The 15,124-nt window shown below is 43.3% G+C and overlaps 1 protein-coding gene across 1 annotated transcript in view; it reads right to left on the bottom strand.

The window, feature by feature from the left end:
* Positions 1-6,093: 6,093 nt before the first annotated feature.
* VIPR2 (vasoactive intestinal peptide receptor 2) overlaps positions 6,094-15,124 on the bottom strand; it is a 47,071-nt gene continuing 38,040 nt past the window's right edge. Inside the window, exons 9-13 of the mRNA XM_035129544.2 lie at positions 14,046-14,115; positions 10,679-10,770; positions 10,443-10,572; positions 10,304-10,345; positions 6,094-9,306 (exon numbers count right to left, since the gene is read on the bottom strand). Coding sequence (XP_034985435.1) covers positions 9,133-9,306; positions 10,304-10,345; positions 10,443-10,572; positions 10,679-10,770; positions 14,046-14,115 — 508 coding nt within the window. The 3' untranslated portion in view covers positions 6,094-9,132. The remainder of the gene's footprint in view (positions 9,307-10,303; positions 10,346-10,442; positions 10,573-10,678; positions 10,771-14,045; positions 14,116-15,124) is intronic.

Raw genomic sequence — 15,124 nt, 5'->3', positions numbered from 1 at the left:
TTGAACATCAATCTTGAGCCGCTCTTTGATTTTGTTGGGGTGAAGTGCAAAAATAAACAAACTGCGAAGCATTTGCAATTGTGAGAGTGGAAAAGTGGAAGATTTGGTCCACTGCTTACTGTGATAAGACATGAGAGAGGTGCCACTGGGTGGGAAAACTGCCGAATTGCGGAAAATGGACCCAGGAGCATATTTGTAGTTGGTTTTGGGATGAGAAGAACTAAAAGGAATTTCTAAGTAAAAAATCATTCCCTTTGATTATAACAGAGTCTTTCCCCCTGCCTTCTTCCCATTTTGGCGGTTAGTTTCTCTTTCCCCATATTGCCACCCTCGTGTTATGACGTTATGGTAAGCTTAGAGATATTACTTTCACTTTCAGCAGATGCCTGCCTGCGACATTTTTTAAATGTCTGGCTCACTGAGGTGTTTCAATTTGTGCCACCTTGTACAAATCCCATTCCGCCTCCAATAAATCTGAAATGTTTGGATTTGGATTAACGCCCAAGTCTGACGTAGATTCCTAGTTATGTAGGAACCAATGCACTACGGATTAGGATAGATCCAAAATGCAACCTTTTGAATATGTCTCACAGAAGACAAACTCCTCAGAGTAACTCTTATTAATAAATATTTTTAACTCAAACTGTGAAACGACCACAGATTTTCTTGCCCTTCAGTTTCTGTTCTGAACTTCGTTTGTGAAGAACTTGCAGAGCTTTGTTCAGATGCAGCTTTTCATCTCAATAATTCAATTTGCCTGCATTTGAGTTCCAGGCTGGTGGTTGGCATTCATATTTAAATGCCTCTTTCATGCTCTGGTACTGTAATTTAATTTGGCAGGGAGAGGGATCCATATTGTTTCTCTCTGGCTGGTGGGAGGGGGATGGCTTTAGTAAACAGTGTTTGGAAAATTGCAAGTCATAGAATTGCCTGTAACCTGGAGTGTAGGGAGCCTGTACCAGAATGGGATTAAAACAACCACTGCAAAGCTTTTCTCATGCTGTTTCTTATGAGCCCCCCACATCACTGCCATCAAATTACCAGCCCATGTCCCGTCCCCGTCCCCACATTTAATCTGGATTTACCCTTTCCAGGGAAAATCTGATAAATTATAAAAACCTATTGCGAATGAATGAACGAACCAATGCAACATCTCAACGACCTGTTTAAAATATTAAATCCCCACCTGGAAGCACCCTCAGGGTATAGAATACCAATCTAAAGGCATGTTTCTTCCTCATGCACCAGTATGTGGAATGAATTTATGAACAGGTTCCTCTGTTTCCTCCTCCTCTCAACCATTTGCAGGGGCAGCCTGTGGGGAACTCCATGGAAAGTGGGTGGGACATCCTACCTGTCTATCATGTGATGTTATAATGGCAGCACATGATTGACCTGTGATTTGTCCCATTGCTGTTTTCCCGAGGGGTGGCAGCCTGGGAAACAGGATGCTGTATATGCGTATTGCATTTTTTCTGGTCTTTATTGAGCATTCATTCTGCTTTGTTTGTGGGGAGATTACACGACAATGAGCAATCATCCTGATTTGCTTCTGAGGTGTCCATAGAAAATTTTCCCAATGCACCTTTCTCACAAAACGCACAATTTTATACATTTCTATCATGTGTCCTCTTACCTTTTTTCTAAACCAGAATGCCCCAAATTCTTCACAAGGGAATTACAGTGGTGCCTCGCTAGACGAATTTAATTCGTTCCACAGGTATTTTCTTATAACGAAAAATTTGTATAGCGAATCCCATAGGAATGCATTGGATTTTTTTTTGCCCATAGGAACACATTAATTGAATTTCAATGCATTCCTATGGGAAACCGCGATTCGCTAGATGAATTTTTCGTAAAACGCATTCGTCTAGCGAGGCAACCTCTGCTAGAAAAAACCTTTCGTTAAGCGGAAATTTCGTTAAGCAGGGCATTTGTTAAGCGAGGCACCACTGTATTCCAGACCCATTATCATTTTAGTTGCCTCCTTTCTGAACCTTCTCCAGCTCCACAGTTTCATATATATATATTTACATAAGGTGACCAGAAAAATCGCCAATGAACGTCATATATTTCGTAGAATATTTTAAAGAACAGAAGATACAAATGCAGTTTTACAAATATGTAAAGCCAGTCTATTTACATCTGTTTTCCTATACACAAGGTGTAAGTGAAATTAAAATAAGTCACATCCATTTACATCAGGGTTTTCACTGTATAAGACAGGATAAAAAAAGAAAAGTAAAACTGATAGAAGTGTCAGACATAACATCCTGACAGTTTCTCTTGAGGCTCTGTTGATTAAAACCCAGCAGGGAATATTAAATTCGGTACAAAACACACAAGAGGTAAAGCCATTCCACGTCAATTGTTTTCATTACTATTTTAAAAGAGCATTTTAGCCATTTACCACAATACCTAATTCTGAAGGACAGAGCCCACAGGCTCAGCTGCATAATGTGATCTTATCTGCCACTGACTGGCACATGGGTTAAGCATTAGGTAATAATAGGCTGGTTGTAACAGTTTGTCAAAAATTATCGTGGTCCGAAAAATACAACCTAGAAAAAATATGTTGTCATTGCCCTAGACCAGGGGCGAGGAACCTCCAAGCCTCTCTATCTCTCATTCCTGGAATTCTCCCCTATGACATATTTCCTCTTCCGATAGCTAGCCATGCTTCACACCCGAAGTGTTTCTGCCTTTCTGTAATGCAACCCTGAACTCTGATAATGCCTCTTGCTTGTCTGGATGTAAGAAAGAGTGATGTTTGTGTGTGTGGAGAGATATATATATATATAAACTATTTCATTAAGGCAGCAAGGGGATATGTAAGCCCCAATTGCTTTGGTCACCCTGAGAAGGGGACTGGAAATAGTGGTTTGTTGGCACCTCAATTCCACACACATACTCCCCCCCCCAAAGTGCTCCACATCTGTTGCCATAGGCAGGGCCAGATCCAGGACCTGGCAATCCAAGTGGCTGCCTGGGATATGGAGTTTGTAGGGAGACTGTCCTGGGTAAACTATCCACTCACCAGCTAAAACTGAGTTCGTGAGCAGCACTCTGTTGTTATTTTTACTTATTATTATTAAAAATAATAATGGAAGCATATACAACATCATTGCCCATGGTGGTCATGTGAGTGGTTGTGTTAAGACTGAGGTGTTTATTATCAATTAATTTACCATCTTATATGAGAGGGGTATAAACTATGTGAGCAATTTGAGAACCCATGAAATGGGCCCCCAAATGAACAGTGCAAAACGAGGTATTCAAAGTCGAGAAAAGACTTTTTGGGGTACAGAAAACTATTGCAGCCTAAGGAGGCCGTTTGATTCAGAGCTGGCCCTAGCTAGGGGTGGAAGGATCTGTCAGATTTGGTTTCTGCTTCTCCCGATTCCAGTCAGGAGAAAAGTTTGCCATAGTTCCACACCAGTTTTATTTATTTAACGGTATCTATATAGTTCTCGTCATAAAACTTCTTAAGTGGTTTACAGGAACCTTTGAAAAGTAGCAATTAAAAACAGTTTGAAACATTTAAGGGTAATTAACAGTACAGTAATTTTATTTGGAAAACACGCCAGCATCTATGTGTCTAGATGGGCTTGCCCAAACAAACAGGTCCATATTTGCTTTGCATGTGGTGAAGATGCACATGGGACATGTGTAGTTTTGCCCATTTGCTATTTCCCCTGTGAATCAGTTTTCTAGAAATCTCCACGCTGATTGCTGCCTGTGGTAATTTTGCTAACCCTTCAGTTTATGAGGTAAAAAAAAAGAAGTCACTGTATGAGGTAATTTTTTATTTAAAAAGTCGCTGCGGAGAGCACTGCAGCATTTGCATCTATTATTTAGAAAAGACGTGGTCACAGGCGACAACAGAAATAAACACACTCATGCTCCTTTCTTTTAGGAGTGTAGACACGGCATGCTTATATTTATAAGAACCTGTCAGCTTCATATCTTTCCCTTTGCAACAGCTACATAAGGACAGGAGGTTAAAACAAAACAAAACAAAACGAAAAGCCCCTTTCAGTTTATGCCTTTTATGGTAATTATAAAGGGATCCTCTTGAACTCTTTTTTCTCCTCCTTTCTAAATGGCCGCGCTAGGTCTGAAGTTGTAAGCAGCAGCACACAGATATAAAGTGGTACTATAGTAAGGGTATTTACATAGCCCATTAAGTTCCAGCAATATTTATAATTTGATATACTAAACACCAAGTTCCAACCATGCAATTAGGAAACATTAAAGTAGACTTTTGGGTGGGAAACCTACAGTAAAAAAACAAATGTTTGACACGAGCTTGGGATGGCCCATTTTGAGGAAAACATATCGCACTCCCCGCCTCTGAATTAATCATGCAGGAAGAGGCATTTGTACTTGATGCATTGCAAAAATGTTATGGCCTATCAATGCATCCTTTGTCAGCTCGCTATAAAATGCACCAAGCTGATGAGATGGGAAAAGAAAGGAGCAAAATGAAAGTCTCCTCTGGAAAGGAGACACTGTAGATTGGTCGATAGAATGGCAGGTTTGGCATGGGAAATATTAAGGCACCTCATTGTGCTGGTGTGACCTATTCCCCCCCCTTCTTCCACCCAGTAAACCTCAGGCATACCAGGAGTCAGGTGACTTGGTAGTGTCACCCTCCCTTCAGATGTCAAGCAAATAAACAACTATCTGACTTTCAGAAGACATCTGAAGGCAGCCCCGTATTGGGACGTTTTTAACATTCCATGTTTTAGTATGTTCTGATATATGCTGTGAGTCGCATTATGATTTAAAAGGTTGCAGATATGCGCCTGCATAGCTGTGACTCAGAAGAACATCTGCAACAGCCACCCAGGACATAGAAGAGTTGGCCAAGAAAGGACAGCAGAAAGAAAGAGCCAGTGTGGTGTAGTAGTGGTTAAGAGCGGTGGACTCGTAATCTGGTGAACCGGGTTTGCTTCCCCGCTCCTCCACATGCAGCTGCTGGGTGACCTTGGGCTAGTCACACTTCTCTGAAGTCTCTCAGCCGCACTCACCTCAGTGTTTCTTGTGGGGGAGGAAGGGAAAAGAAGATTGTTAGCTGCTTTGAGACTCCTTAAGGGGAATGAAAGGTGGGATATCAAGTCCAAACTCGTCTTCTTAGCTCTGAGTCACAGAAACATCGATGGAAGGAACATGGAACTAAGCCATGTGGCCTTCAGAATCCAATTATGCTTGTACTTTACTGTGGGTGTAGCCACACGTACCTTTCCGCTGCCCTTTCCAGTCACGGTCCACAATTTAATGTTCTGTTTTCCAGCGCCATTTTTTTTTTTTTGCTCCAGAGCTTTCCTTGTGAAAACTCATTCTTTAAAGCTCAATCAGAGCAAACATCCATCTGTGGAAACCCCAATTTGACCTTTGCTCCTATTCAGCTTTAAAGAGTGGGTTTTCGTGAGGAAAGCTTGGGGCAACAAAAAAGCGGAGGGAAACAAAACTCAGACATCGAGCGTGCCTGGGAAGAGAAGGGCGAAAAGTAAGTGAGGATAAGCAGAACATCAATGCTACACCCTACAGTCCAGGAGAAGTTTTAGTGCATGATCCTATGACATATATAAACTGGTGGCTGGTCAAGAACATTAATTTTGTTTAACTGATGGGATTCAGTAAAGATTTACCTGGATGCTCTAAGTAAATATTTTAAAATTCTTCTTTTGACTAACTGGTGTATGCATTTATAGTTATTGCTATTTATTGTGGTGAGCCTTAAGCAAACAGGTGTCCTAATGCTAGGAATAATTCAAGCCTGGTCTGTTTCTCTTTCCCCTGCTCCAAATGCTGCTGTTCTCTGACTCTGGACAAGTAACTTGCCTGGTGCCTTCTGCTTCAAGCTTTATTTTTCAATCCGCATCATTATGTCCTGGCTGTCCTAACCAACAGTTAAAAGTTGTGGTCCCCCCCACTGCCCCAACCTCTTCTTTTACTTTTTACAAATGCACTTCAGCATGAATGGAAAAACGCTTGGCAGATATCATAAATACTGGAAAATAAAATTTTATATATATATATATAGAGAGAGAGAGAGAGAGAGAGAGAGAGAGAGAGAGAGAGAGAATGATATTCAAAGTATGCTAAAAGAGTTGTTGCATGAAAGAAGTCACAAAAGCACGGTGAGTTTTGACTACACAAAAAGACTTGTGCTACCCACACTAATTTGATCTGGAAACCATGTTTTTTATTCCAAGTTGTTTGGGAGTTCGGGTCACAGCAAGCATTAAAACAAAGTCACTCTGCACAACCAGAGCTGGCGTAGTGTCTAAGGCTGCTCTTTATGCAGAGTCAGTGGGGCTTACACCCAAGTAAACATGTTCAGGATTGCACTGTTAAGAAACTGAGCTGTGAATCAATGGACACCCTTAGTGGCATCTCTTAGCCCCAGTCTCCCATCTGCAGTATGGGAATGCCAATACTGACCCAGAGCCCAGGGTTGTTGCAAAGATTAATGAAATAATTCAGGTGAAGTGCTGTGAACACTCTAGAGCAGTGTTTCCCAACCTTGTGCCTCCAGATGTTTTGGGACTACAACTCCCATCATCCCTAGCTAGCAAGACCAGTGGTCAGGAATGATGGGAATTGTAGTCCGAAAACAGCTGGAGGCACAAGGTTGGGAAACACTGCTCTAGAGCACTACATCAAGCCATCATTTTCTGTCTGCTGAAACTGAAGATTTGAATAGCAAGCTGACAAAAAGGGAAGCCTTAACAACAGGCAAAATATAATACATATATGACGGCGTAACATAAAAATGCATACAATAAATTAGTATCAGAAACGGCATATGTGAAAACACGCAAGTCACAAAATGAGTATTTGGACAATTTAATGAGAAACGTTGTCACAGGAATGGGGAAACCATGGTGCTCTAGCTGGACTCCAGCTCCTAAGAGCAAAGGCAGTGGTCAGGATGATGGCAGCTGTGCTGCAACATCTGGAGGGCCACAGGTTCCCCATCCCTGTGTTCAAAAGACAGCCATTCATCCCGTGTACTACCATTCCAAATGCAAATCCATTCATTCACTCATTCATTCCAAGGAGGATGAAGAAACAAGTCCAATAACTTTCCCAACAAGAGGTCAGAGGCTCCTCCCATGATTAAGGGCACTGTATGGGGGAATTGGAGGTCTGAAGAGGGGAAGCATTTGAATCCACCACTCTTTGCCAACCTGGAACCCTCCAGATGTTTTTGGACTACAACTCCCATCAGCCCCAGCCAGCTTGCGCCGATGGGAGTTGTACTCCAAAAACAGTTGGAGGGTTCCAGGTTGGCAAAGGCTGCTTTGAAAGTGAATTGGATATACCTCTTTGTAAATTGCAGCATCCTTTTGAGCCTTCTTAGTCAATAGAGTAGCTAATTCCCAAGATGGCAAAGAGTTTTATAGCCCAGCTAAAAAAAATAGCCACATTGAGGACAGAGGCTACGTGTGAAGAAACAGGCTCTACCCACTTCTAGCTCTAGGTTGCCTAGAGGGGAATGTGTTCCTTCAACTAGTAAGGTTCCTTGCCCATGGTTTATAAGGTTTATCACGTACCTCTATACAGTATTTCTTCTGTCTCAGTGTGGTTCACCGTTTCCCCTTTGTCAAGTTCCAATCTCTGTCTCAAGACTCATTGCACAACCTTGAGCCAAATCATTGGCTCCCAACCACAGTTCCCATTTGTATAATGGTAATAATAGTAACCGACATCACTGGTTTGTTGAGAGAGCATATGCAATAATGATGGCAAAACCATTTGCAAATTAAAAGTGCAAATCAAAGTGCAAAAGATAACAATCAATACTCAGGGCACAGCCAAACTGTAGGTAACAGAGGGAAAATATGCCAGTGTGTGATAAAAGCAAGGATGCTCTATTAATCAAAATTAATGCAAGCTGAATTCTGCAGTTTGTGTGTGTGCGTCCTACAAAAATCTTAATTCTTTTCTTCTGCTAGTCATGGCAAAGGTCTGTGTATGACATCTTACCCAAGCCTCCACCCACTTAGGCTTCTTAGAGTTCACCAGATTTAAAAGTGCCATTAGACTTTGAAGATTACCTTCTGGGCTATATTTTGCAGCAGCTGCTCATCAGTTCTAGGGTGGTGTCTACAAGCCCCCATGTCTTTACCCGATGTGGCTTGGCGAAAAGGGACTAGTGAGCCAAATGAGTTGGTCTGGGGGGCCCCATTAGGTCCATGAGCCAAAGGTTCCCCATCCTTGAACCAAAGCCTAGTAACATTTTCTTCTGAAACTATGGACCCAGGCTGAGGTCTAGCCTGCCAATGTGGGTTGGTATCACAATCTATGTAACAGAGCTGGTCCTAAGTCTGGCGATGTTTGGCATCATGTAAATGGGGGAGTGTTTGCTGAAAGAATGTGGACAAGCAACCAATATGTTTAGTGGGCATCTGGGAGAATGATTCAGAGGCCAGGGTGATGAATTGAAAGTAACTGGCAGGAGCTTCAGCACAGACAAAAGGAAGTTCTTCAGACCTCACCTAATTTATCTATGAAACTCATTATCAAGTGTGGCAATGGCCAGCGTCTTAAATGACCTTAAAGAGGATTAGATACATTTGTGAAATTTTAGGCTATCAATGGCTGCAGTTCATGATGTCTATATATGGCATCCCAGTTTAGGGGAAGTGCATCTCCAAAATTTTCAAGTTTTAGAGGGCAACCATGGTAGCAGACTCTTGCCTTCATGTCTTGCCTTCATGTCATTTTGGAGATATCTGGCTGAACGCTGTTGGGGGAAAGAATGCTAAGCTAGAGGGACATTGGTCTGAGGGAGCACAACTTTTCTTTTTCTTAATCCAGTAAATCCCAATTATTTTCAGCCTGGAATTGGCAGGGGTCAGGGTGATAACTAATAAAAATGCATCAAAACACACCACTTCCTATGGTCCAAGGACACAAATCCTACAGCTGAAAACAAGTTCTAAGGCTAAACTCAAAGGATACCATGGACCTGCACTGGGCCATTCCCACATTTTGACATGTAGACAAAAACAGGGTAAAAACTCTACAGACACTATAAAATGTTATCACGCTGACTGAGCTGTACAATGTCAGCGATATGCCCTATGGTCTTTAGTCTTTTGCAGGCACCCACGTGGCTTATATCACTGTGGTTTCCGTTTGGAGAGAAAACTGAGTCGCTGAATTACGATGCAACTGGGAGATGCTTTCTGAGCCGTTCCGAGAAATAGAAGAGCTGTGAAGTCTGTAATCTCGGCCCATTCTTTGGTTCAAACACCAACTCCGCCATCTTCTTTTCAGTTCGCCTTGTACCTAAATGTAAACAGAGCACATCAGCATGCAGAGTATTAGCCCTGTGTTCACATTCATAAGAAGCGTACATCAATTTGGGGGTGGAGGTGGGGGCTCGAAAATGTCAACAATGCTTTCTTTCTTTTCAACACGATGCTTTAACACGCAGCAAGGTTGTATAATAATTCCTTTTCGGGAAGATATTTCAGATATACAACACTGAGAGCGGATACCTCTGAACCAGAGACAGCAGAGCTGCCAAGAATCCCTGGTCAGAGGTGAATCCAAATTTGCACCCACCCCTACCCATCCAAATGTTCTCCAGGGTCCCTTCTCTATCTGGGCAACACCTGGCAAGCTTACCTGTTAGACATGGTGGGTGGCAGTGGAGTTGCCATATTAATTACCCCAAATGCCCCTGGTGCAGCATTGCTCCAGGGCACTGTGGGAAATGAAGGCTGCACCATCTTTTAAAAGCACTATGATAACATTTTAAATAGTCATTGCTCCCCCCACCCATCCAAGAATTACAGGAGCTTCCATTTGTTAAGGGTGGTGAGGGTTGTTAGGAGACCCCCTATTACGCTCACAATTCCTGAAGTTTCCTGTAAAGATGGGCTGGTAATCGTAGCCTAACAACTCTCAGCGCACTTAAGAAACTGCAACTTAACAAACTACACTTCCCAGGATTCTTTGGGAAAGACATGGCTGCTTAAAGTGGTATCGTAATGTTTTGAATGTGTGGCGTGAACGTGGCTTAAAATGGCACCTCCCCTATCGTAGGAAACATTACCTTGGGGGTTCAGCTGCCTGATCTGGGAGGGAGGGTAGAGGACCTATATTAGCAGAGAAGTGGGGTCCTGCTGGGGTGCCATGAACTGTTCAGTGGTGCTGGGTGCTAACACCAGCCCTGGGTCCCTCACAAAGGCTCTAAAGCCCAAGGAGAATGCTGTGTGCTACACCTGTAAGCTACAGCCCTTCCGTAGTTATTACCACAAGAGACTAAATAAAAACTTACTTCACTGTTCAGAAAGCAATATAGGACTGCAACAACCAGGCCCTGTAAATGGGAAATATTAATAAGTTAAACATAATGATAAACTATTTCAGTAATGAACAATGTCAGTTAAAAACAACAACACTGGGATATATCTTACCTGAAAAGATCCCAGACATAACTCGAAAATGATCTGATAGTTATTAGAAATACGAATTGGAAAGACAGCAAATAGCATGTAGTGAACTCCAAACAGTGGTATGAGCAGCAATGTCGATTTTGCAAGTCTCCTAAAAAAGATACCAACACATGAAAAAGTAAGCATGAATCAGAGCTTAACAGACATCCCCTATATTTCTGTTTCCCCAACAGGGGCTTCTGGCGAGTCTCACTTACTTATACTGGGACTGGTCATTGCCTCCAACATCTGGCGATCTCAGCTTTTGCAGTAGAATTCTTATAATGCTGATGAAAAGTATAAAATTCACCTAGAAGACAGCATGCACACACACCAGTAAATCCACACACCTCTCCCTGGCAGTAAAAGTTCAATAAGAGTAAACTGAATAATTCACAATTTATAGTCCTTTCATGATACCCTACTTTAAAAGGTGCATGAGGAAGCTGCTTCACTCTAATAGCAGGGCTGGACCTGATTAAAAATTCTGGCCGATGGGCAGTAAACTTTGCAGCTGAGCAACAATTTGAATATGAACCTCTCCAGTCTGACACTCTAAGCCATGGGTAGGCAAACAAAGGCCCGGGGGCCGGATCCGGCCCAAACGCCTTCTAAAACCAGCCCGCAGACTGTCCGGGAATCAGCGTGGTTTTACAAGAGTAGAATGTGTCTTTTTATTTAAAATGAATCTCTGGGTTATTTGTGAGGCATAGGAATTCATTCATTTTTTCCCTTCAAAATATAGTCCGCCCCCCCCCCAAGGTTTGAGGGACAGTGGACCGGCCCCCTGCTGAAAAAGTTTGCTGACCCCTGCTCTAAGCCCTACACAACACTAAGATTAGCATAAGCCACATGAGGGGGCTGTAGCTGAAAGGCAGGATAGGACACAGAGCATAGTGCTGATAATGTCAAAGTTGAGTCCCATTGCCATACGGGCTACCTGCATATCCCTGCATTGCAGGACTTTGGATTAAATGACCCTCAGGGTCCCTTTCAACTATACAAATCTAGGACTCTATGATTCTAGGACTTTGATAGGCAGGTCATTTGTAACCGCAGGACTGCAAAAAGTCCTAAGTAGTTCTCAGTTCAGATTTTCGCTAGTCTAAAACAGCACCTTCACCAAAGGAGAGTATAAGGCAGCCTTCTGCAATCTGGTGCTTGCCAGATGTTTAGCTTCCGTCATATCTGACCATTGGCTATGGAGGCAGGGGCTGATGGGAGCTGTAGTCAAAAACTTCTGGAGAGCACCAGGGTGGGGGAAGAGCAGCATAAGGACAGAGAATCGGAGACTCATAGAATTGCAGAGTTGGAATCCTCACCTGCTTGAGTCTTTGCCTCAAATTCTTTGGCTTGTTAGAATTTCACTGTGCCAAGTACTGAACAGTGTGGTTGGTACAGGACATCTCAAATTTAAAAGATTGAGAAGAGGAACACGGCACGGAATGCCCAAAGCTTGCCAAGAAGGATTCTTCCATGGCCAAAATATTACCGGGAGATGTTTCTAACACGCTAACGGCGAGAGCCCTTAGTGGCTGCAGAAACGAATAGCTCGGTTTGGCAGTGTTACCAAAGGGCAAGGTACAGCCAAAGTCGGTCACCACCCAATGAAAAGTAACAGGGAGACTGAATTATAATTTAATTGTATCCTATAGACCAGGGATGTCCAACAGGTAGATCGTGATCTACCAGTAGATCACTGGATATCTGTGGCAGATCACCGGTAGATCACCAGCTCCCCCCAAAGAAGCTAAAAAACTTTGGCTCCCCTAAAAAAAGCTCAACATCTTTGCCCTGCACCCCTAAAAACGGGGCTTTCCTCCCTAAAAAAAGCTCAGTGTCACTTTCCTCAAAAAGGGGGTAGATTTTTTTAACTCTGTGAGTAGATCGCAGCCTCTTGGAAGTTGGCCACCCCTGCTATAGACGTTAAGCCAGAAGTGAGATATTTTTGTCTCACAAATGGATGGAGGCCTAACTTCAGCTGAAAGCAGGTGTGTGTGTGTGTGTGTGTGTGTGTGTGTGTGTGTGTGTGTGTGTCTCAGAGGCTACAACTGTCCTACCACTTTTGCGTACATTTTGGGGGTGCAGGTGGGGAATTTCAAGGGCTGGAAGATCTTGGGAGTTCCAGTAAAAAACAAAGTATATCTGACAAGCCTGACGTCTGTTCACTCCTGTCCTGCCTACTGCAATTTTACTCTGCCTTGCTATTCTGTGAAACGCCTCCGAGACCTCCGGTATATAAATTCAATAAATAATAATAATAATACCTATCTTCTCATTATGCTATTGGGGACAAGAAGAGAACTGCCACGACTGATATTGAGTATAATGAATCCATAATTAATTCATGATTAATGTGCCTTTTGCCTGTCACTTATCAAAACGGCTAATTAGAGCTCGGGGTTCACCAAGACCTAATTAGCAAATAAACAAAACAAAACAAAAACCCATCAGTGATTAAGATACAGGGTTTACAGGGTCAGCACAGATGGTTTCTGGACAGCCTTGAATTACAGTGCTTCTAATATATATATATATATATATATATATATATATATATATATATATATATATACACATATGTGGGTGGGTGGGTGTATTTGAGGGGGGAATTATTTACAATTTTTTGTAAATTGCTTAGCATACCATTAGAGGGCATTTAGGTGGCGCTGAAGGTCAGCGGTTCGAATCCCTGTGACGGGATGGGCTCCCGTTGCTCGGTCCCAGCTCCTGCCAACCTAGCAGTTCGAAAGCACGTCAAAATGCAAGTAGATAAATAGGAACCGCTACAGCGGGAAGGTAAACGGCGTTTCCATGTGCTGCTCTGGTTTGCCAGAAGCAGCTTTGTCATGCTGGCCACATGACCTGGAAGCTATACGCTGGATCCCTCGGCCAATAATGCGAGATGAGCGCGCAACACCAGAGTCGGTCACGACGGGACCTAATGGTCAGGGGTCCCTTTACCTTTACCTTTATATTAAGATGCAATGCATTGTGCATGCACACTCGTGCAAACACCCACCCACCCACGAAGATGCCTTCAAATAAAAAATAAATTCCTTTGAAACATGAAATTCATTGATGGGGATTTGAACAGGTATGGCTCCAGCAGGATGTAATGGGATAAGTGTTGCAAGCATCACCAGCTGGCATAGAAAATGCTTTGGTTCTGGATAGTTAGCCCTATGAAAAGTGATCTTGCAAATGGAGGCTGATTTAGCTACATCTATTTTAACTTTTATAAAGCAGGCAGGGGCTGTTTTGGTCCACAAGGCATTTGAGGACTATGTCTGGCGGTGCTGCTGCTGTTGCATTTCTCACTGTTGTTTTTAGGACTTTGTGGGAATTAAAAACAAAATAAAACATATTTCAATGTGCTAGCAAGAGTTATTTCCGACGGACATGTTATATTAACTGCCTTAATGGATCCTATCATCCTTGAGCTGAAAAGTAGGCTATAAATAAAGTCAATACGTTAAAGGGTGATAGCACACTTTGCTCAGTTCGACACACGCGGACGGAATTACGGAGCTGAAAAGCACAATGCGAAACCGAAGCGTTAACATGCCATTCGAATTTACTTACTAAAATTGAAATTAGGATGGGTAATCTTATAACCCACCAAGGAACGCTGTGATCATTCGTATCCCAGCAACTAATGGGAAGAAGGGAGGGAAAATTAATAAAAATTATTAATCCCACTTATACGGTAAATAAATTGAGAAGCTGCACTGAAAATGCCAAGCAAATGGGAAAAGGACAAAACCACCTAAAATTGACTCCCGAGGCAAAAACAGGCACTATTTTCTCTTGCAAAGTCAGTTCTGGAGTCATGGAGCGGTGGGCAGAAGTGAGGCAGCCACAGTAGTAGAGTCCTCAATAACAGGAGAAGCTATAGAAAGCCAGAGAAGTCAACAGGGCCTGGGGGTGGGGGTGGGGGTGGGGTTTCCTTGCTGGCAGTTTGGGGTTCCCAAGTGTCTGCCCTCTTTAGCCCCTGCAAGATCAGTGAGGTCGCACCTGCCTGGGCAGCATCTAGCACAATCTAAGGGAAGGATGCACTGGCTTGTGCAGTGTTGGGAGACACATGTGACATCACATGGCTCACATGTGATGTCACAAGGCTCACGTGTGATGTCACATGTGCACACCGGGCCCCTTCAATTTTTGGAGAAAACAGGTGCCTGTGATCCACTCTATTAGCAAAGCAAGCAACTTTTATTAAAAGATGAATTTACCATGTGCTTTGAGTCAGGGGCATAGGAAGGGGGGGTGGGGGCGGTCCGTCCTGGGTGTCATCCTAGGGGTGTGTGACAAAATCCCCCTGGGTGGATCACCACACCACCCTCTGGGTGCCAACCGTCGCACCCCCGGGTGCTGATCGCCCCCAATGGGCTCCAATAGACGTGCTGACGCCACACCGATCACTCCCAATGGGCGCCAATCACCATGCTGATTGCCCTCCTGGGAAGCTCCCCCCCCTGGGTGCATGTGCGCCACTCTGGGAGCCCGAGACGCTTTGAGTTAGTTCACACAGTGGCTATCTTTGTGCTTCTGAGAAGCCAACAAACAGGGCACGGAGATGACAGCCCCTCTCTTGATGTTGCTCCTCAAGAACAGAGCAAAAATTCCCCACAGCCGCTGTTACTTTTGGTCACTGAAAGACT

Source organism: Zootoca vivipara, chromosome 12 (genome assembly GCF_963506605.1).
Source record: "Zootoca vivipara chromosome 12, rZooViv1.1, whole genome shotgun sequence".
Taxonomy (NCBI): Eukaryota; Metazoa; Chordata; class Lepidosauria; order Squamata; family Lacertidae; genus Zootoca; species Zootoca vivipara.
This window is presented reverse-complemented; position numbering and strand designations above follow the sequence as displayed.